General features: G+C 36.1%; 1 protein-coding gene and 1 long non-coding RNA gene across 2 annotated transcripts; one reads left to right on the top strand and one right to left on the bottom strand.

Annotated features, from left to right (window-relative positions):
• The first annotated feature begins 232 nt into the window (after positions 1–232).
• On the top strand, positions 233–612 carry LOC145217613 (uncharacterized). Its single transcript, XR_013857446.1, has 2 exons — positions 233–290; positions 375–612. It is a non-coding gene; the product is annotated as an uncharacterized LOC145217613 (long non-coding RNA).
• Positions 613–1,344: 732 nt separating this feature from the next.
• LOC145220457 (CUB and zona pellucida-like domain-containing protein 1) lies at positions 1,345–8,500 on the bottom strand. Its single transcript, XM_080087663.1, has 13 exons — positions 8,391–8,500; positions 8,069–8,235; positions 7,364–7,514; positions 6,770–6,945; positions 5,943–6,096; positions 5,481–5,529; positions 4,643–4,808; positions 4,264–4,421; positions 3,888–4,059; positions 3,310–3,380; positions 2,848–3,037; positions 2,497–2,605; positions 1,345–1,704 (listed from the first exon to the last, which is right to left on the bottom strand). The coding sequence occupies exons 1-13, from the start codon at positions 8,449–8,451 to the stop codon at positions 1,607–1,609; spliced, it is 1,722 nt and encodes a 573-aa protein (XP_079943789.1). The 5' UTR covers positions 8,452–8,500; the 3' UTR covers positions 1,345–1,606.
• Between the last annotated feature and the right edge of the window lie 15,719 nt (positions 8,501–24,219).

Genomic DNA, 24,219 nt, shown 5'->3' with positions numbered 1-24,219 from the left:
GGTAAATATTGATAAAAAATGTAGCTGAACTTTTGCTTTCAAACTTTGGAAACTTACTGTGACGAAGGTTTTGTTAAAAGCAACCCGAACATTGAATGATTTAATGTTGATTGGAGTAAATCTGAAACAGTGACAAAAAGTAAATACAAAACAAGAAACACTAACTCGGAGTTTTTTGCACTTAAATAAACAAAAATAAGAATAATCCTTAATAAGTTTTGTTTAGTTTCATAGCATGGTTCAATTGAAACAAACACGCCCAGTTTTTAATCGACCACCACAAAATCCAGGTAGGCAATTTTCGTTTTAAATTATCTGTCTGTTAAGTCCGAACACACTTTGTGATGTAACAAAGCAAACGCTCCATTTGTTAGCTCGAATTGCATTTGACAACTTCGATCCCAATGGACCCCCAGCAGAAGAACCAGCACAAATGGATGGCGATGAGGGTCGAAACCAAAACAACCAGTTGCAACCGGAACGAAATCAGCCTCAAAACAACTGATACTTGATTTACATACTTTAAAATCAATCAATGGTTCGGGAAAAATCCACATGTAATTGTGTTGTCTTACTTAACAAGACAACTCGTCAACACACCTGTAGTAACTTTTGCCCTACAATTTTATATTATGATCAGGAGATCATTCACTTAATTGGTTAAATTCGTTAATTTTAAAAACAAATTTAAAGCGTTAAATTTGACGTTTTTTTGATGCATCTTCTAAACAACAGTGTTTGTCTTTTGAGGATTTGTTTTAGAAATCCTACACAACTAAAACAACAGCTAAATACAGATACACTAGGTGGAGGTATTACGTCGCCCTTCCATTCGATTTTAACAAAATATAGAAATCGTACTTTGTCAGCATGCAATAAATCTCAACTTGCAAACCAAGTTTATCCTATCTATTTAAATATGTATTATTACTGTATTAAACAAGAAGTTTAAATGCTTTTTCATTAACTGTTACAAATTAACTCCATTCTGACTGTGAATGTCATTTCCTAACTTTTATTTGTGTTTTATCAAGAGGTAATTGTAAATGGTGCAAATTGGCAATTGATTTTTAAAACAGCTCGTTTCGACATGACAGCTCAAACCTTGGGAGGAAGTCAAATTGTGTAAAAAGGAAATTTCTGATAATTGCCAACAATATTCTGAGCTTTTTAAAACTTCCTATCACAATTTAAATAGGATACAGATGGTGCTCTAAACTGATTTCTTGAACCTAAGCATACACGACTGTAAATTTGATAGTCATATAATCAACACACCAACAGTTGTAATTGCATCCGATTATATTGTCCTACGCTACACTCATAGAAGCACAAAAACACTTTAACAAGATATTTTCCTGACAACAATCAATATGAAATGGTGCGTGTTGTGTAATAGTTAGTTTTTATTCCCCTGGAAAATTTAACAACATGAAATTTTAGAATAAAACGACGCAAAGTTTGTTGTTTATGCGACAAATTCAAAACCTTATAGTATTTTATAGGCGTTTTTATTTAGACAGAAACCATAAAATGTTGAGTATTTGAGAAATTTCATCTACAGGCCAATTTGTTTAGATTTTGGATCTTGGACAATTTTACCCCATTAGAGGTAACCAGCTCCGATAATTACAGCAGACAGAAAAACAAACATCACAAGTTGGAAGATGTTGTCAGCTTCTTTATCTCTGCTTCCTGGAGTGTCTGCAATGAAAAATGTTACATATACGTGATGTTACATATATCTTGGATATACATACACGTGTAAGAACATTTGTTGCTGAAAAAAGCCCTTCAGAAAGAATAAAAATAATACCACTCTCATATACACTTCGAAGTACGCCAAGCTTACAAGAGTTTTAACACCGAATCTAGCATTCCAGTGCGAATTAGGTCGTAGATTAAAAAATCAGTTAATGGTGGGATTCGAACCTACCGATCATAATTATTCAGTATTAAGTTTTTGCTCTTTTCAAGTAACTTTAAATTTTGTTTCCTGGTTCAGGCAATGTTAGGTCTGTTTCAAGCCATCCATAAGTTTGCCAAGATGGTCGAGTTGGAAGCAAAACCGATTTTTGTTTAATAGCACGTGGGTTCTAATCCTGTCTCGGCTGCTTGCGTTTCCCTGGGCAAGAAACTTAATTGGAATTGCTCTAACCCAATAAAACCCGATGGATTGCACTACATTACCATCTCATACGCTATAAGTCTCAAATAATACAGATTCAACTGAGTTGCAACAAATCTGGCAGCTCGACCATCGACTGACTGTTAGTTAACGCATTCAGGCGTTGCCGGTCCATCGAGGATTAAATAAAACAAACAAACAAATTCACTTTAGGGCGCAGTAATTTCAGACAAAGAAACAAGCGAAATATTTGATAATTGAGGTCTAAATGCAAAATTTGAGTATAGTTGAAACACAGTCAAATGCAGTATGTTGTCCTGAACAAAGTTAACATGTAGGAAAGAAGAGTTTAACTATTGTGTTGGTACCTTGCATCAAGAGATACTTGGTAGTTTGTAAGATGTGCACTGGCCCTGCAGAAACTCGATGGCTGCGTCCATTGTTGTCAACAGATCGTCTTTTTTTCCCACCACACATCTGCAAATCAGTATAATATTTATAATTTTTTTTGATGTATATAAGTATTATTAAGGATAAATAAAGCAGCTAAATGTAATCTGAAAAAACTCAAACATCTTGTTTTTTCTATGTTAATTTCAATTAAAGCAAACTTATTGACAAATAAGTAAATCAAATATAATCCACTTTACTTGCAATGATGTAAGCAGCTGGACGAAGTACTTATTATGAGCATAACACAACAAACAAACTCAACTCACCTGTCCAGGACATCGTCCAGTTGAGTTTTGACAGATGGTCACGTCGCAGTGGATGTAGATAAATTGTTCTGCGTCGGTAAAGTTTGTCCACACAAAGCTCATCAGCTTGAACGTGACAAAGTTGGATTTGTAATTCCGTAATAACATCTTTGCATCGACAGCCTCGCCTCCACGTGGTGGAGCAATGCATCTAATAATATTCACATCAATGTAAGCAAGTTGAAATATTATGCTGATTTGCAGATGTGTGGTGGCAAAAAAAAGACGATAGGGCAGGAACTTGGCCGAATGGCCTGGCGCGCCTGACCCACATACAGACACAAAAAAACGGATCGGGATTCATCCCCGGGAGGTTCCTGGGTTCGACCCCTTGAAAAAAAAAAGCAAGTTGAAATAGAATGCACCGTTCAATTTTTCAAATCTTCGAAAGGCAAGAGCACATCAAACACAACTACTGCTTACCCGCTTGCTACAACAGGGTAGTTCGGCAAACCACTGGCATTTTCAACTCGTGTCACCCAACATTCTTCAAGCTGTGCACAAACAGTGTACCAAATTTATATGAACGGTATCTTATATATATTTTGGATGTTCAATATTAAATCACGCAATAAGGTTTGTTTTAGATGGGTTTCAATTTTTTTTTAAAGGCAGGCTTGAAGATGGAGTTATGTTTAAAATACAAAACCAAGTTACAAACCAGGGTACGGACCAGACATTTTGGGTCGATTCGGATATTATTTTTTACCAACTAGGTTAATTTGGACCTGACTTCACATTGCATGACCGTAACCATTGTAATTACATATTCTGTACTTTTACAGGCTTGATGTATACGCCTGTCAAACAAACTTTTTGGCCTTAACCGTCTGATTCAAAACTATTCGGGTTCGGGCTTGAATTTCGGGTCAGCTCTCAACTATGTTGCATACAAAGCAAAACAATGACTTAAGTAACACAATTCTGTTTAACTAAAAACACAAGTGTATCATGTGAGTTTGTTATCCATTTTGCTCCAATAAGTTTGTTTTACTTTTTACCTGGACAATGAAGTCATCGTTGCTTGGAGAAATTTCTTCAAGTGTAACTTCAGCAAAAATGTAGTTGGACACAGTGACTTCCCCGGGCAAGCTTTCGTTGAAATGTTCGTTTGTAAAAAGATTTAGAGCGACGTCAAAGTTTCCAGTATTCTCGGCCGAAATTTCAACGGATCTGCACATTGTTATTTCGAAGATAATTAAACATATTTCTATATGGATTTAGAACTATAGTTTCATTTTCTTGTTTTTATTGGTTACTTTTCATAATGTTTGGCTAGTACTAGTGATGATAAAACTAACATTGCATATTGAAATAATTACCAACTGATGTCGTGTGCCATGTAACATATGGCTTGTGCCTTTGTTGTCGCCTTACCCAGATTGTGGTTGGACATTGGATGACGAGATAAGAAGGTCCGCATCAAATAGACAAGTCACATTGAGCTTGTTTTGCACGTCGCGTTGGATCACGGCAGTAGACGGAGCTAGGAATCTCCAGATCAGGAACGACACTGACACCATATCGTTCTCATTCTGTTAAAACAAAAAATGTACGTAATCATTCTCGTTACAAACGTAAAAAAAGTTTACTAAACAAAACAATGGTATTTCTTTATTTTATTGGCGCGTTAAATTCAAATACCATTCATCTTTGCTAACTGTGTTTTTTCATTGTTTAAATAGTAACCGATGATTTGCCTGAGCTTTGTTAATCAGTTTATGCAGCGTCAATATATAAAATAATCGTATGTTACCTTGTAGGCACTTTCACACTGACCAATGTCAAACACAAACACCGGGTCTGCCCCCGTGACCTTGCAGTTGTCATTAAGTAGAGAAAGAGGAGTTTCCCTATCCAATGCGATGTAAAGTGTGTCACCGAGTTCATAGTCTAATGTGGTCTGTTCATCAGCTGTTACCCTACGAATAGCAACTAAACAACAATCGTAATGCAGCAGCCTACTAAATGAACAACACATTTTAACAAATATGTCATATTTTTGCTGTCGTTGAGTTGCGTTGCGTTTTTGTCGTTATTAGTTCGCTAGATGTAAGAGACCCGATCGCTCTAAACCAAACTGGAAATACCTATATTAATTGGAGCGCAGAGCGGCGGCTGTAAAAGGTATTATATAGCGGTGACAGTATACTTGATACGTTTGCGTTTTGCTCAATGCGTAACGTAACTGGTTTTTGAACTATTTGGTTGAAAACTTTGAAATTAGTATCCAATTCTTCCTTCTTTATATCTTTGAAGCATATATTTTATTTGTACAATTGAAGTTTTTGTGCGATATCTAAAACGCCATGCCAAAAATCAAATATCTAAAGCAGGGGTTCTTAAGCAGGGGTGCACGCTCCCCAAGGGGTACAAGAACTGTTCATAGGGGGTGCGGGAATGCTGAATCATTAAGGTTGGTTAGATCTATTTTATATAAACACAAAACCCAGGTGGGTGCTAAAATTGGTTGGCGATTTGAGAGGAGTGCAGCAAGGAAAAAAGGTTGAGAACCACTGATCTAAATAAACTATTCGTTATAGATATCTTAAGGTTTAATAATGTTACATCAATCCAAAAAAAGAAGAACTTACGGGATGGTCAAACCTTCAGTCTGGCATAGGCTCATTGTTTGTTCCGTTCCTACAAAAAACATTACATTACTTTTAGTTAGGTTACCCTTTTAAACCAAATAACAAGATTGATTAAATTATCTGCCTTTCCGCGTTGCATAGATCAAAGCACATTTCACTAAACTTGCGTTTCAAAACTATTTTTGTACAAGCAAGAAGTTTCCCACAAAAAGAACCTAATGGATTTTGTTTTCTTTTTTTCACAACCTAAAAAATTACAGCTCGATGCCACTGAATTGACAAAATGACAAATAATGAACATGATATGGTGCAAATCAATTTAATATGATCTCATTTACTTTACGGGTAAATCGGAAAGTTTAATTTTTTCCCATCAGTATCAACCTTTGAAAATGTACCTAACACATTCATTGTCCGATTTGTTTTTTTGTCTTTTGCTTTCTAAAACCACATAGCAATAACCTGAGGGAAGGTTGACCATCGCATTAAATCCCTGCTGAGTACCGAAAACGTCGCTGATAAAGATAAGAGTAAGATTTGTCGCAGTAACTGTGTGATTCAATCCTCCACCATAATCTCCTGTCAATCTTTCTACATTTCCGTGGTCGTCTTTAAACTGAAAATAATTTCGCTCCAGTGATCAAGTGTAAAAACTCTGGTTTCAATCGGGGGTGCATAAGGCGCGGGAGAAAAAAGGGAACTTAAGACGCCGTAAAAACATGTCTGGGGTTGGTCAATGGAATAAAACTGTTTTTCACAGAAATTTGGGTGTAATAACCGCTCTGACTGGGTTTCTAATGCCTGGAGAGTTTGTTAGCGGCTTAGTAACCATTGAGAAAAATATACTAAATAAACAACAGTCAGGACGTGATTGCACTCAAAATAATCTCTACCTACGAGTGAAAGAATAAGAACTTTTATCTAGATTTTTAGGCAACGGTAAAATGGATTTCTTTGAGTGGTTTAGTTAGATAATCAAAACAAAAATGATGTTGGTAAAATGATGATCTGTGATGTGAGAGTCAACAGGAAATTGGAGCGTTTTATTTGTCGAACCAGGGCCAACATCCGCTTGCGTCTTATCCATGAAACGAACAAACTTTCACTGTATTTTCCTATAAAAAAGCACCAGGAACATATCGAGAGAACTAACGTTGTTTACCGGTTGGTTTGAAACTGTGGCGCTTCATATATTGGGGAAACGCGACCAAATCTGGCTGTAGGACTCTAAGAACATCGCATGGACCAAAATTCAGAAGAAATTTAAACACAAATAACCACTCACTTACGTATAGAAAGTCGAATCCATCCTCGGTGACAAAAGTGGAGAATTGAAATACCAAAGAGGCACTGCTTTCCAATTGAAATCTCCAAACACAACTGAACAAAACCGGATAGTTACTCGGAAAGTTTGGAGACTGTAAGTTATAAACCGGGCCGGTAGCATCTTCTCCGCACAAAGTAGCTAAAATACATAGAAAACAGTAATGTTTAACTTCATAGGAGCTTTCGTTCTGATGCACAATAAGCGTAAGTTGTTTGATAGTTCAACTGCACACATTACTGCCGATAAAAACAACTGTGAATCCTGAACAGTTAGTTAGTTACTTAATCATATGTATTTCAACTGTTACTCAAAAAACATGAGACTTGTTTGGCCTGGCTGCGCAAACCTCTTACCCCTAATGTTCTATCACCCGTTTCACTGATGAGACTTAACAGAATGAAACTCTTTGCCTGTAGCAACTAAAAATAACACACAATAAACATATTCACTTGACTCCAAATTCATAAACTTAAGAGGATAGCCAAGTTCACGAATTGACGTTTCAGAATTGCTCAAACTAAAACCTTTTTTGGAAAACGTGTTAAATTTGACTTACCGGCGTGCATAACGATTTTTACTCTTTCCGTTGTGAAGTTTGTGACACAAGATATATAAGCAGTAGAGCTTTCAATAAAAACCGGAAAAGATAAACCTCCACCTTCCAACGTTCCAGCCAATGTACCTTCCTCGTTGGGTCCCTCGTAAATCTAGGTTAAACACAGTGAGGCTAAAGGTTAAAATTTACACATTCATGACAATTTGTTTCAGTTAAGACTTCTTACCGAGTTTCAACGAACTATTGTGTAAAACACGTCTGTTTAAACCAATTCAACCAACTACGACAGAATGTGGCCGAGTAACAAGTCAAGGCTAAAATCAGCCTGTTTTGTTCAAAACCAAATTTCGAACGCTTTCCGAAAACCACTTTGTTTCAATTCAAATCTCCAAATCAAGTCTACGACAATTTTTTTCAAGCAGGCAATATGAAACAAGCCAGAAATCGAGTTAAATTTTTTTAAAAGAAGTGATTTTGGTTCGTTACTTTAATCGTCTAGTTGAGATAAAAGTGTTATATGCGCACGTGTGTCATACAAACTGTTGTTTTTTTCTGGTTAAAACATCGACAAAAAAGTAATCAAAGGCTTGCAATAAGATGTAGAAAGATCGAAAGTGTGCAAACTGTCCGCCCTACAGTTTTAAAAGAAATGCAGCAACAGCATTTTGTGTACCGAAGTCAAAGGTTATACTCATACGACTTTACCTTACAAAAGTTGTCTGCAGCTAGCTCGCCACTTCCAAAATGAGTAATCATTCTTGTGGCCCCCAGTGTGTGGATGACACGTCGGGTATATGTGATACATTGAGGTAAAATGACCACTCCTAGCGAATTTGTAGTTATTTCCGCTTCGTGACACTGACCGTCCGACACTGAACATGAGATTTACCATTAGAAATAAACTTACACATTGTTCAATGGTTTTATTTGATAAATTGCAATATTTAGTTTGTAAATTTATATGCCGCGAGTACAAAGTTTTTTGAATGGATATGTTTTATTGCTATAGTTGCCAAAACTTACTTACCTCGATGCAATAAACTCATTAGGCCCACGAAAAGAGCAAACTTTACCAGCAAAATTGACATTTTGGACGTTTTGTTTGACAAAAGACAACTGTTTGATACATCAACTATACCTGCTAATATACAATACATATAAATCATTAAACATACTAAGTTACTACTACCAATATAACCTACAACTATGTATATTTGCACATATACTACGTACGCATATTTTTGCTTTTCTATATTTAAACATGTTTTATTTGAACTTGTTTAGTCAAGTGTGGCAACAATTTTGCCTAAATCATTTTAGCAATACAAGTCTTATAATGCTACCTCTCAGCTGCAACTCTTCGTATGCGCCAATTTCCTTTTCGACATTATAACACACTGTGGTCTAATAAACAGTCGTACACACCGCAAGCACCGCAACACAACGCAGGTGATTCAAACCGGATCAATACAGTTGCGACGCTTACCCTGTATCGATGCCGCTACATCTAATTGGGTTAAAACGCGTATTACGTTGTTCACGTGAGCCGTCGTTCTTTTTTCAAACTCCGCGGAAGCAAGCTGCAGACAGTGCCCATTGTTTTAATCCACAAGTCCCGTCATTGCAGCTGCTGTTTTTTTGTAACGCCACTCGAGTTTGTTGGGAGTAACAGTCTGATATAAAGTGTACCATTTAAGATTTTAACCATCTATATGTACTAAAACTCATAAAAAAGTTTAATAGTAAGCTTTACAGAACAATACTGGATAGAGCTACTAATAAAAAGACTTACGAAAGAAAAAGTTAACTAAACTTCGATAGATGGCGTAAAGAGCACAATTATTTAAAAAAACAGAGGCTCTGGGATAGAGTTAACAGCCAAATATAACATGAGAACTAAGTTTACAAGTTATTCTTTTTTTTATATAACCTCACCTCAACTCTAATCGCCCAAACCGTCAGCGTTTTCATACAATCTACCTTGGCAATTTACAAATGCTCTTTGTGCCATCTATCGGTATTTAGCAAACTTTGTCCAATGCCAGTTCTTACAGTTGAATCAATCAGTCAGTGACTGAATTGCTGAGTCAATTGTTGCAAAAGCTTTGTTTAAACCGTTTCAGCTATACCAGTGTCATAATGCTACATCTCAGCTAAAATGCTTCGTATGCTTCAGGTTTTCTCATATACATCAGAACACACTGTGGCCTACTCAGACATTGCTGGCGCAAACTATCGCAATCCCCGTAACACAACGCAGGTGATATAAACCGGAACAATACAGTTTCGGCGCCTATGCGGTAACGATGCCGCTTTATACAACTGGATTTAACGCGTAATACATAACTCATGTGGTTCGACTGTATTATGGAACCTGTGTTCAATTATTTCGTTACATTTCTAACCGTTTTGGTTTTATTACTTAAATAAAAATGTTACGTTTGTACTTAAATCCTCCAAAACATTCGGTAAAAAAGCATAATATTTCAGTATTTGCTGTTCTTTTTTAAATAAACTATCTCCCATTCACGGCCTTGTTAAATTTAAAACCCAATAAATCTCTATTGCATAGTTACTACCCACATCAAAAAAAGATGATGCCAATTATAAAGTCAGGCCTGATTTATTAAAAATCAATCCACAAATCTACACGAAAAGCGCACCCCGTTTCAACCCTAACTCAATCCATAAAATGTTTAATGTAGCCTATGTAAAATTTTGTGAGATACATTTGTGAAAACTTCTTATTTGTTATTTAAATGCGGATCTACAGTTATTAAGTTGATTATGTTTCTCCCTGCTATACCGTTTGGTGTGCAGCCAAAGGAGCAACGTACGGTGCTAAAAATACGATTTATCTTTTAAGAGCCCGTCTCTGTGCAGAACATACAGAACAAAGCGGTGCGTACATGTTGCAATAAGCCAGCTTCCTGTCATCATACCGAAGGGAAAAGGACTATGCTGTCAGTTTGCATGTATTGTGCAGCAGTTTGAGACTTAAAATACGTCTTAGTTAGTTCTTCAAGACAAGTTTTTTAAAGTTCAGTTTTGTATTGGTTTATTGCTACTTTGTTACCATAAATCAGACAGTACTTCATTGCAGTAGACATGATCCATCATTTGTGTCCCTGCCTTTAAGTAGAGTCAACTTAAAACGGGTTGAGTTGAGTTGAGTTTATTTCGCTCGGTGAAATAAAACATAGCGACACAATTGCACTAGAAACAATCACCAAGCCGGAAATAGCTGCGCAACGTTGAGATGTTATGGGGCGCAAAAAAGTGGAGGGCAGAATTGGTGGATAATGGCTAAACGCGCTGCAGCTACACAGTATTATAAAGCGTAAGTGGTTAAATGACACTCATTAAAAAGCGTCAACCCTTAGAATTTTTTCATAATTCTAAAGTTTCAATTTTTAGCGCATGCGCTAGATCGTTTGTAAGCCCAAAAATGCAGTTTGGTTGTTGTTTGGTTTAAACCAACTGAACAGGTTATCTGTTAAGAAATTTCCTTCTAGTGCAACGAGTCCGGGTTTTTCACAGCTGAGACTTAAGTTACGTCAAGTCAGTAAAAGAAACGAATCAATGTGGATTGGAGTTCAGTCACTGACTCGAGTGTCTATATCATTTATTTTTATTTACATTTTGTTGCGACACGGCACACTCACATATAAATCTTAGTACGCCAGGCCATTAAAAATTCATACCCAATCAGCAATTGAGATCAGTTGGTAGAGCGCAAGTCATGTAAAGGCACCTATCGTGGGTTCAAATCCCACTGCAGGCTTGTTTTTCAAGATCTGTCTCGCATATGTTGGAATACTTGGAATATCGACTGATTCGATATGACGCTTTTCATATGCCCGGTTTACTATGACTCAGGCAAACAACTACCTTTTTGATTTCATAAGTGAAAGATTTTCTCTATTTGTGTCATTTCTTCAACATTGGGTAAAACTTCTTGCACTCACTCCCTTCCTTTTCACGATTATGTCATGTCACTTCCAATTAGTCAGAAAAGTGTGACGTATCAATGCAAAGTGAGTCTGTACAGTTATTGTTTCTTAGAGATACTTTGTGAAAAACTTTATGGTGCAAGTTTATGTGCAGCTTAATGAATACTAAAGATCTGTGAAGTTTTGCTTCAACGAAGGAGTTCCTAAATTGTGTAAATGTGTACATTTATAGGTTGTGACGGCATGGCAATGATATAACTTAATTAATTTTGATGGATATTCATTTATTATCTTAAGATCATTTATCATTTATCATTTATCATCATCTAGTCAGTTATTAAGTATAGTCAACATGGCAGTGATATTATTTAAAAGAAGATATTTTATGACAAACTTTATAGTGCAAGTTTTGGGGCAGTTATATAAATTCTAAGGATCTAAGTACCGTTAACTTTTCAGAAAGGTTTTATTAATTTGTGTAAATATGCACATTAATTAAGTTGTGAAGGTTGGTTCGAATGGCAATGATATACTTTGAACTATTTAGTTTAGATATATTCATTTCTTTTGTTGAGGTCATTTATTATGACTTCTAGTAAGCAGTGTAAATGCAGTAATGTTCGTGTGTACCATCGCTTTTTGTAGGTGGTGTATTAAACAGTTGTGTTGTGTGAGATGGCTGTACAATCATTTTGCTGTTGAGTGGTGAAAATGAATGCATCTGTTCCTCAATCTTTGTAAAATAAATCGTTAAAGTGTGTGGTTGAATCATTCAAAATTGTAAGTCAATAAACTATTTAATCGATGATTTGTTCAGCAAAGTAAAATTGCATTAGAAAAAAGTTTTATAATAATGTCAAAAAATTCTTTAGGATATAACAAAAAGCACGCATCAAACTCATCAAAAGCAGTTTTAGAATTTGCTGAACAATGATTTGAATAAGTTGTCACCCCATAGCTTAAATCGTTTTTAATAATAAAGTTCTTTTTATGTCATATGTCATATGATTAGAAACGCCGTGTTGATTTTACAAATAATATGAATCTGTAATTAAACCAATAGCTGCAGCATAAATAGAATTTGATTACAGTCCTGTTAATGCGTTCCCTCGTTTTATCATTACTTTAATGCGAGCTATGCCCTCCTGTATGCCTGCAGCCAATTGATACACGAAAATAGAGAACATTTAATTACTTAAGCAAATAAACAAATGTCATTCGACACGTCGGAAAAAGAACCACAAAGTTCGGTGTGCGTTGAACAGAACAGCAAAATACCGGTAAGTGCAAATGTTTTGCGAAATTTAATTCCCATTTAATTGAATTAGGTTATAATTAACAGCATTTTGGAGATATCGGCCGTACAATCTGCAGTTATAAAAAGATACCGACAATAATAACTTAATTTATAATGAAATATTGTAAAAATTTATATGTCCAAATAAATAGTTTTATAGTTTGTATTAAAAATGCTACAAAAATATTATTCCAGCTATTGAAGGTAATGAGTATTTATTAGGCGATAAAAATATGTTTTTATTTTTTTATTTTTCTCTTCATTTTTCTAAATAAACAACACACTGTTGTCATTCAAAAACAAATTAACTTTTTATTTTTCAGGTGTCTAACCAGATTTCATGTGAAGAATATGAACGTGTTTTGAAGCCACCACCAAACCAAGGTGAAAAAACAATTAACATTTTAAAAAATTTTGTATTTAATTGGTCACTTTTTTTAGCCCGAATAGCATTTGACAACTTTGACCCAAACGGAATCCCAGACCAACCAGAGCAATTGGATGACAATGAAAATCAAATCTCATCAGAATATATACAACATTCACCGACACAGGTTAGATAATTAGTAGGATAAATATTTATTTACTGAAATGAACTGGTTTCAGCAAATAATATCTTTAGGTTCGATTTTTTCAGACCGTCTTTGAAATGTTATGTAATACTTGCAGGCTAGCATTAAACTTCATTACATAGCAGTTTCTAATGAAAGGTGTGCTACATCTGCTATTTCCCTTTTTTAAGATATAACACCTCGTTTCGACGTGCTATATAACAACGAGCGAAGTATTGTATCGTATTTAATAACAAAACGTATTGGCATACGTCACTATTATATACCAACTGTTTTGCAATTTTGTTGATCTTTTGTTTCACAGCATCTGTCATGTCCACCAGTTCAGCCATACCAAGTAAGAACATTATTAAGAATAATAAGGAAATATGATTTCGAAGAATAAACGTTATGTTCAGTTTCTTCAATAAATACGCTATTTCGTTGGTACGGTACTGTTTACAATAAAATACAAAACGGTATTTGGTGTGTCATGCTTTATAGCTCTAAACAACACGCAACACGCGTGTTGTATGAGTGTGTTCAAACAACACACCAGGTGTGTCGCAAAACTGCAGCTTCAAACAACACGGCAGGGGTGTCGTTGAACAACACACCTCCAAACAACACACCACCTGACAACACAGCTTGGTGTGTCGTGTTGTATACGGCTTTAAAATTGGCGTGTTGTTACAACACAGCGGTTCTTCTACTTTAATATTTAAAAATAATAAAAGTAATTTTTAGTTTATGAAAACCGAATTACTGCAGAAAATATTCTCCATTCCATCAACTTTGTTTAAAATGTGTTTTTGAATCCCAGATAATAACTTAATGTTCAGCAGGTATAAACACTAAGTTAAGCTCAAAATTATTTTGTACAGCTTTTCAGAAGGGTTCAGATGAGAGAATTTAATCCGAACATTCCACCACCGCCCCCACCACCTGTAAACCAATGTAAGTAGATTTTCTTTAAAAACTATTGCTATTGTCTTTGGACATTATTTTTTAAGTCACCAAATAATCATTTCAGCTCGAATTGCATTTGACAACTTCGACCCTGGTGCACCCCCAGCAGAAGAACCGGCACATGCGGATACCGATGAGGGTCGGAACCCGGTTAATCAGTTGCAAACAGAACGAAAATAGTCTCCTACCAACTAATGCTTGCCTAAATGTACATTTAACAACCATGATTTTTCGTTTATATGCCATAGGCTTAGAATACTGTTGGCCCCTTAACTAAAACAGGTACATTAGTTTGTATTAATTACTACTTGGAAAAGCTCCTATTATGATAAATGCAGCAAGGGTATGAGGAGAATTACCTTTCATTTCATATACAACTGTATGTTTTTAACATGTAATGTATGTATCTGTGTCTACTTAACAAATATGTTTCTTCTAACAAGTGGTTTATCCGATCAAAACGCCTGTGAAAAGTACCAACAACTTCTTTTTTTCTTTTGCGGTTTTGCTACGTCACATCCTGGAAGCAGAGTGCCAAAGTGTGAAGTGACATAAGCAATGCTTTTGTGTAGTTTCTTTAGCATGTGCCTTGTGGTAAATGTCTTTACAGCACTCTGTCTACAGAAATAGATCTGCTAATTATTTGTGGTTCACCAGGCAGACACTGCAAGTGCTTTTCAGTGAAAGTTTAAGATAACAAATGGTTATAAAAGAAAATAGAACAAACATGGCACCCAACAAAATATTTACAGCTGATGTGATAAGCTATTGTATGTACACAGAAGTATGCAGCGATTGGGAATTGTTTCATTCCTGTCATTTTGAGATTTTAAAATAGATTCTCATGTGCTGATTGTAAAAAAAGGGTTTGAAATGTATAACAATGTTTGCAATTTTCCAGTTAAAAAAGTTTACAAGTAAAAATAGTAAATTAGTAACTTTTAATAAAAGTGTTAATGTAAAAAATAGTGCGTGAGTGCGTGAGTGCGTGAGTGCGTGTGTGCCTGGGTGCTTGAGTGAGTGAGTGAGTGAGTGAGTGAGTGAGTGAGTGAGTGAGTGAGTGAGTGAGTGAGTGCCTGAGTGCCTGAGTGCCTGAGTGCCTGAGTGCCTGAGTGCCTGAGTGCCTGAGTGCCTGAGTGAACTATAAATTTCAATTTGCAATTTTGTTGCTCTTTTGTTTTATAGATTGATGGCCTCTCTAGCAGTTCAGCCACACCACGTAAGAATAATAGAAATAGTATTCAGTAAAATAATACAATATATTTTTCTAAACAATTTTTAGTCTAAGATGAGGACCCAATTACTTCAGGAAATTTAAATCTATGCCAGTCATTTTGTTTGAAATGTGTTTTTGAATCCCAGTGAATAACTTAATATTTTGCAGGTACAAACAAGCTAAATCAAAACTGTTAAATATCTTTGAAACCAAGTTAAGCTCAAAATTAGTTTGTACAGATTTTCAATAAAGTTAAGATGAGAGAATTTAATCCAAACATTCCACCACCGCCACCTGTGAACCAATGTAAGTAGATGTTCCTTGAAAAATGTTGATGTCGTAGTTGGACACTATTTTTTTATGTCACCAAACAATCATTTCAGCCCGAGTTGCATTTGACAACTTCGATCCTAATGGAACCCCAGCAGAAGAACCATCACAAATGAATGGCGATGAAAGTCAAAACCCGGTTAATCAGTTGCAACCAGAACAAAACCAGCCTCGTAGCAACTAATGTTTGCCTAAATGTACATTAAAAATTATGCTTTTGCGTTTATTTGCCATAGGTTTAGAATATTGTTGGTCCTTTCCAATGCAGATGGATGAATTTGTAATACACTTTATTGTATTAGACTAATTACGATTTGGAAAAGCTTCTGTCATAAATGTGGTTAGGGGATGTGGAGATTAAACTCTCATTGTACGTAGAACTGTATGTTTTTGAACTATAAGGCATGTATCTATATAATATTCAATCACTATATGTTTCTTTCAACAAGTAGCTAATAATATCATGATGCGTGGCTTTTAAACTATTCGTCTGAAATAAAAATCGTAAAATTTAAGTTACCAAGCTAAAAAACCATACGACATGTGCAGCTTATCCGATCAGAGCGCCTGTTGAAAGTACGATACCATATGCACACTTCATTTTGAGAAGGTTTGACGTCACATCGGGGAAGTTGCGCGTCAAAGTGTGACATGACGTGGCCAATGTTTTGATTTTGTTTCTTGTGCGTCTGCATGTTTCTCGTGGTTAAATCCTCTACAGCACTTTGTCTACACTTTTATAGGTGCAAATTATCAGTTCTACAGAGACCAGGTAGAAAATAAATGTGCGTCTTAAAAGTTCAGGATGAACTGAGGAGTTATATGAGATGGCTACGAAATTTCATATTGCTAATGTTGAAACCTATTACATGTATACAGACGTAGTCGAAGGGCACGGACTTTTGCCTGTATAATTGCTGGCCTTTCAAGTTTCTAAAGTTCCTTCAAAAACTCTATTTACGAAGTTGTGTAAAACAATAAATAAGTTTCGACATCATGAACAAGTGTTATGAACATGGGGTTTAGATATTTAACAAGGTTTAGAAGTTAACAATCAAATCATTTGCAATACTAAAGCAAGTATATTATTTAAATATGACACCCTTTGTACACAGTGGGTGAATGTGTTCGAAGTTGGATAAAAGAAGACGACATATATAATTAAACATGTGACTTGTTGCCAAAGATGAAAAAACTTTCAAACCATTTCTAATTGTGTTTAAATGTTATCTGAGAATTGAAGACTTATTTATTCTACATCTGACTGTTTTATCATCAGTGACTTGACAAGTCACTTTGTGTAAACGTAAGTATTAGGGAAACAATGCATATTGCGCAGTAAATTCATTCTTTCACTTTTCAGCGGACTTTGTTACACAACGAACAGAACTTTTCCTACCGGTTTGTTCGAATCGTTCTAAATCAAAACGTTTTCTATGCCAAAAAAGTTATTTAAAAAAACAATTATTTTGTGTTATAGTTTACATGAGTGAGTTTCTAGCAAATTGTTTAAAATCTAAACATTCTTGTCTGATTTGATTCATCGAAAAAGAAGTTGTTGAATACAACAATGTCACAGGAAGAAATGAAGAATTCACTACATACACATGAAGTAAGTAGAATTAATGCGAAATGAAACATGTGTTTATCGTGCTAAGTGGTAACATGTGTTTATGCTGTTTATGGATCTTTAAAGTAGTTTAATATAAACATCACAGTTTGTCAGCGCTGTCATCAGTTTTGCTTTTGTTCTTAGAATCAAATGTTTAAATTTGATGTTTTTTAGAATCTGAATTTTCCACACCAACTCGAACCATCAGCACCATCGACGCAACCACATATACAACCACTGCAACCACGTATACAACCATTGCAACTACATTTACAACCAATACCACCTAACAAATACGGGTTCTAGCAAACTAAATATTTGCTAATTTGGCAAAAAATGTTAAAAAAGGAAAAAGTTTTGTTTATATTTTTGACAAGTTTGCATGCAAAGAGGAATCAGTCATACCGCCACCACCTTTCGGACCACCAGCAGAACCAACTGAAATGGATGGTAATACGAATAGAAACCCAAACAACCATCTACAACCAGAACAAAACCGACCTGTTGGTACCTAATACTTAGTGGGGAGCAAGTCTACATATACGGACATGATATTTATCGTAAATTTGCGTTTTCGATGATTTGCATGGTTTTGTGATATTGCGTATTGTTGTATCTAAATATACTACATCATTATCGGTGACAGTTTGAGGACATCCATTCAATGAAAACCACGTTGTGGCCAAAATTAATGGGTTTTTGTAAGGCACAATAGGTAATGTGTAGCCAAGCAAAGTAATCCAATTACGAACGTTGTTTACGAACAAGGTGTTGCTGGAACAGATTGTTTCTGGCCAAAAATACGGTATGGGATACGTCATGGCTCGTAAAAATGCATAGATTTGTTCAAAAACGTTTGATTCGTTTCGTATGAAAATTTAGTTGTTTGGTTGTTCTTATTTTTGGTTTCAAGTCGATGGCAACCCTGCCTATAGTCGACCAATGCAAGGGCTTAACGTAGTTATATTGACTAATTCTCCTGAGGCTAATGTATGGTTTCAACCGTTTTGAGTACTTATATTGTTTACGATACTGTTTCGATTGTTCCAATTTATCAGCTGACAAAAAGTACCACGTAAACCAAGCCAAATTACGTCACAAATACGGTGTGACGTTATTTCAGCATTTTGAAATTTTTACCCTCAGCGACAATGCCAAAATTCATAACAAGCAATTGTACAAATTGTGTTCCATTCGAGCCTGGTTCGGGCCGTTTCTTGAAAAGAACGGGCTTTCTTTAGGCCTGACTTTACACTCTGTGTCAGTATTTTTTAATTATTTTAGTTAGCTAAGTACCCAGTTGCTGGACCTGACCTATTTTAATTAGCTAAGTAGCCAGTTGCTGGACTTGACCCTTTATCCGTCGATTCCAAGTTTAACAATTATAGGTAACTCCCTTTAACATCTTTAATTAAAAACAGTTTTTCATCCTGGCATTTGGAGTTGTAATCTATCAAAACATTTAAACTTGCTTTGTAAAAACTACATTGTACAAATGCAGACTAGCTTTTTGCATTTTAATCTTGATTACACAGTATACAACACATTTCTCACAGGGGTGGTACAAAATACCGCATGTGGTCGCATATTACGGTATGTTGCGGCATGATACCGCATGGTTTTCTGCTCGAGTACTATATGGTGTATGAAATGTGAGAATACAAGCCCCAACAATGATAAATTAGACCAGATGCTGGTATTATTTCAATTACAAACCCTCACCCAACCCGAATAGCTCTAACTGTCAGCGCTTTCAAAAGTTCGGAAAATGATAATTTCGTAAAAGCATATTCAAGTTTTTTACAACTTTCGCCCGTGTGATAACATGCGGTCACATGCGGTCACATGCGGTCACATGCGGTCACATGTGGTATACTATGCGGTCATATGCGGTATCATGCAGTATTTAGTACCACCGTTCTGACAGCACACACTTTACACAAAAAATAAATGAATCACAGGAAATTAAACACAAAAAGCTAATTTACAAACAAATGAATGTATTTAAAATTATTTTGGTTGCACAAACACTTAGCATTCCGTTTCAGAGAAATTGGCAGTTTACGCTTTAAGGCAATTATACAAACATATTATTATAATAAGATATGCAATTCCATCAATCAATTCGACATGTTGCAATGACAACCATTTTTGAATGATTCACAATTAGCGAGAACAATTATTTCCTCAACTGCAAGAAGTTAAGATGAACATAAACTCATCAACGGGTACAGCGCTGAAGCGTCCATGCGAACCAACGATCAAGACAGATTTATATCATTAATCAAAGAACGGCAGGCCGTATAAGGCGTTATCATGAATCAGTCGGTTACCAAGCATTCATACATGACAAGGTGTAAGCTACAAATTTGAGTATTGAGTATTTAATTTTCCATGACTATAATTGTTTTTTTGAATTTTTTTTAAATGTTCAAGTTGAATTGTTTTCAATTTTAGAATGCTAAAATAGTCAACACAATAATGCAGACAATTTGTAAATTAAAAGGAAATTGCACGATTTACTCCTCCAAAATTGCAACGATTTTTCGAGCAAAATGTCGTATACGTTTTTTTGTTCAAGGATGAAATTTTACCCAACCACTTCAATCACTCTGTCGCCTTCTTGAACGGCACCAGCATTATACGTCACAGTCAATTCTGTTGGGCGACTTGTAATTGCCCGGATAGAAGTTACATTTTGACTCACATATTTTTTGGCCCTAGTAAGTTGATCTTCTATTGCTTTTGAGTAAAGCAAGGGATTGAGAGCGCTGTTGATTGGAAGCAACAGACAAGCACTCAACACATAGGCATCTGGTGGCATCCTGATTCCTCCAACACTCAAATATCCCATGATACAAATTGGAATCCAGCAACAGAAGTCGGTAAAAATCAACCTCGAGATTCTTTTCTGCATCTTGGAGCTGACATCATTGCTTCTGGCTTCTTTCATTCGGTTGCTTTGTTTGTAAAAAAGAACGTATGCAACCACCATGTAGATGAACATAAGGAAGTTAATGGTGATGAGGAAAGTTGAATATTCCCAAGCAAACTCATTGGTTATGGCAAATAAGCGTGGCATACAAACGCTTGTTTCTCCATAATATCCAAACTCTCCTTTGATTGGGTTGCGAGGAAATGCCATTCTTATAGTTTGTTTCACATCGTTCCAACCCTCCGGCTCTACACCAGTAATTCTTTCAGCAAGAAGTGATATGTTTTCCCTGGAAACAAAATCATTTCCAAAAATGTTGTTTGGAAACCAGACATCAGTTGTAAAATATTCTGAATTGACTTGAAGTAAGGGAATAATTGCCAAAGCCGCAGCCAAAATCCAGCAAATCAATTCACCAAGTAAAACTCTAAGAACACCCATATTTCGAATTGTAAATGGTTTGAAAGCTGATGCAAGACGAAACGTTGTCATGGCCGTCATTGTAAACGCTGATGCCTCTGAAGAAATAATCGCAAGTGCTCCAAGTCCTGAACACAATCTACTTGATCGCCATTCTTTGTCAAATAGACAATACGAGCCAGAAAATTGTGTGGCTTGCACTATAACTGTAAGCAGATAAATTCCCATGAGGAAATCTGAGCAACAAAGGTTAAGAATAAAAACACTGGTGTTAATAAAAACATGTTTGTTTCTGTCTGCATTCCACAAGCTGTGAGCAGTTGCAATAAACACAAACAAATTTCCTCCTAAGGCTAGCACAGCTGTTATCCAAAAAATTACTCGGTAAATTGGATTAGCTATCATTTCGTTGACATCTGCAAATGCGTCTCCAGCCAAGTTTACACATTCGTCACTTCCGTCCGAACAATCGCGAATTCCATTCTGCACCAGTTTTGTTTCAATCGAAACAGGTTGTTTATTTGTGCAATAAAACCTTACTTTTTCGCAACGGCATTTGCTTTCATCAGATTCATTGTCACAATCGATAATTCCATCACAAACAGTTTTTCGGTCAATGGACACCCTATCCTTGCTTTTACAATAAAACTGGGTTTTGTTGCAAAGTTCAGGAAATTCATCTGAACCATCGTCGCAATCAATTTTTCCGTCGCAAGCCTGTGAGATGTCTATGCTGATTTTTTCTTTGGATAAACAATAAAATCTGTTTGGGCAATTCGCTTCCCCAAACCCCCAAAAACTGTCTACTATTCCATCACATATTGAGTTCAACAGAACTTCAAAATCATCGCCCGAATCGATGCGATCCCGAAACCAATACCTTAATGGTGGGTTGTCAGTTTTTGCACACCTAAATACTTCGTCAAGTTTAAGGTGTTTGGTGTCTTCTGGCAAACACTGGGTTTGTTTTAAGTGATTAGGAGCCGAGCAGTATTTCGTGTTGATTTGATCAACACATTGCACACTTGAATTGCACAACTTTCCATTTTGATCCGAACAAACAGATTTATTTTGACAATGCATCTGATTTGACGGACAAGAACCCCTTATATCTTCACACAAACTTTGATTCAAACATAAACACTCATCAGACATATCAAAACAATCCAAAATACCATCACAAACTTGCTTGGGTGATATGAGTAACTTCTTATCCAAGCACTGAAAACATCTAAACTGTCCGTTGACAAAACAAAGATCAGATTTATCTGAACATTGAGCCACTGAGTCGTAAACGTTGACTTGTGGTAATACACAAACACCTTGTCTCGATGGGCCAGAGCATTTAAATCCAAATCCCGACATGATTTCGTCACTGTTGTCACTGCAACTACTAACTCTGTCACAAAAATCGCTTCCCGCTATTATATTTGCATTTTCACAAATAAAAACCTTCTGACAATATTTATTTTTCCTATCGTTGCAGTTTGATGAGATACAAAGCACATTTCTGCTTTCACATCTGTTGATGTCATCAGCACACGATGGTTGAATTACTGTGTTGCACTCTGATGGGACTGGAGAATGTACAATATACCTGGCAAGCTGCTTACTCTTACAAGTTGTGACAAACATTGTGCAAGATTGACATGTAAAGTTTGTGATTGAACACAGTTCGTCACTTCCATCAAAACAATCCTTAAATCCATCACCAATCCAGCGCAAATCTATGCATCTGACTTTAGATGGGTAACGTTTGTTGCCAGGATCATACGGACATTTTGCGTGAGCTCCAGAGCAGTTACATGTGTAATGTGTCTCATCACTACCATCAAAACAGTCACCATTTCCATCACATAACAAAGATCGGTCAATACAACTTCCCTTTGTTACAATGCATTGTTTCGTGCCAACACATGCACATTGGAACTTATGAGCTGGACAAGTGCAATTTACTTCATCACTCAAGTCGCCACAGTCATTTACTCCATCACATTGATATTTTTTGTAGATGCAACCATGTCGAATTGACATTGATATTTTTTGTAGATGCAACCATGTACAGTTCTTTGTTTTGTAACAATCACATTCAAAACTATTAGCTGGACAGGTGCAATTTGCTTCATCACTCCAATCTCCACAATCATTCCGCCAATTGCATTGCCAGGATTTGTTTATGCAACCATTAACTTTTGAGCAGTTGCTTGTTTTATAACAATTGCATTCAAACATATCAGCTGAACACGTGCAATTAATTTCATCACTCCAATCTCCACAATCATTCTGCCCATTGCATTGCCAGGATTTTTTTATGCAACCATCATCACTCGAGCAGTTCCTTGTTTTGTAACAGGGGCATTCAAAGGTATCAGCTGGGCAAGTGCAATTAACTTCATCACTCCAATCTCCACAGTCATTTCTTCCATTGCAAGTGTCGTCTGTTTCAATGCAACCACGGCCATTTGTGCACTTGTTTGATTTGTAACAATCACATTCAAACTTATGAGCTGGACAAGTGCAATTAACTTCATCACTGCCATCTATACATTCCGTGTTTCCATTACAATGCTTTACCCAATATTTTCCACACCCAATTACACCTTTACAAGTTGTGTTGAAGCAGTCACACTGAAACCTGCCTTCTGGACAATAATCACTAAACTCGTCACTCCAATCACCGCATTCGTTGCCCCAGCTGTGTACAAACATCATTTCAATGCACCTTGGTTTGTCTCCACACCGACCAAACTTGTGACAAGCACATTCGAACATTGAAGAAGGGCAGGTACAGTTGGGACCGAGGTACGGTTTCTCGCACACCGAAAGATTTTTTGGTTCTGTCAATAAAATAAGCTTTGAATAAATAGTAATAATAATAATCAACGGAAGTCTAAGTCAATAAGAAATAAAGCAGAAATGGAAATGTGTTTTGGCCCGACTTCATAAGTTCTCAGTCGGTAATGAATACATTCATATATATTTATGGTTTGCAAAATGATGAAAAACACGTGCATTTGTTTTCATTGTGTAAATGGTGTCGTTTTTTCGTGTAATAGATTTCAGCTTTTGTTCAAACCTCGATATTAAAGACTAAAGCCTAACATTGAAGGTTTGTCAAATAAAATGATTTGTTACTTGTATACGGTCGTGGAGCGAGACTGAGATCCTCACCCGGACATTCACCTTCCACGCATCCGACGAAAAACAATAGAAACAATAACCACATCATGTATAAGATTTCTATGCAACAGCTATCAAAAAGACGTATCAATGATTGATCTATGAAAACATACAACTTTTGCATGTCATATAGGACAGTCTTTTCCAACCTATGGGTCGCAACGAATAATGCAGACAAAAATACAACCAAAATAGTAGAAATTCATGTTCATTGGTCGCGATAAACCACAAAACAAAATTTGTCCAATTCCAGGTCAAAACTTATTACAATGTTGAAAGAAAATAAAAAAATTAGGCAAAACGAAACCGTAACTATTCAAGCTACGATGAATATATTCTTACTGGGATCAGCCCTGAAGCGTTGATGCAGGCCAGCGATCACGACATACTTAT

This window comes from Phallusia mammillata, chromosome 3 (genome assembly GCF_965637545.1).
Source record: "Phallusia mammillata chromosome 3, kaPhaMamm4.hap1.1, whole genome shotgun sequence".
In the NCBI taxonomy this organism is placed as follows: Eukaryota; Metazoa; Chordata; class Ascidiacea; order Phlebobranchia; family Ascidiidae; genus Phallusia; species Phallusia mammillata.
Note: the sequence above shows the minus strand (reverse complement) of the source record. Positions and strands in the feature narration are given on the sequence as shown.

Bases quoted from the DNA above. Each gene is read 5' to 3' on its own strand.
- LOC145220457 (XM_080087663.1), bottom strand. From the start codon at position 8,451: ATGTCAATTTTGCTGGTAAAGTTTGCTCTTTTCGTGGGCCTAATGAGT. The intron at 6,946-7,363 runs GTAAGTCAAATT...TATGTATTTTAG, and splicing joins AAAAATCGTTATGCACGCCG to CTACTTTGTGCGGAGAAGAT. The intron at 1,705-2,496 runs GTACCAACACAA...TTTTCATTGCAG, and splicing joins CAAGTATCTCTTGATGCAAG to ACACTCCAGGAAGCAGAGAT.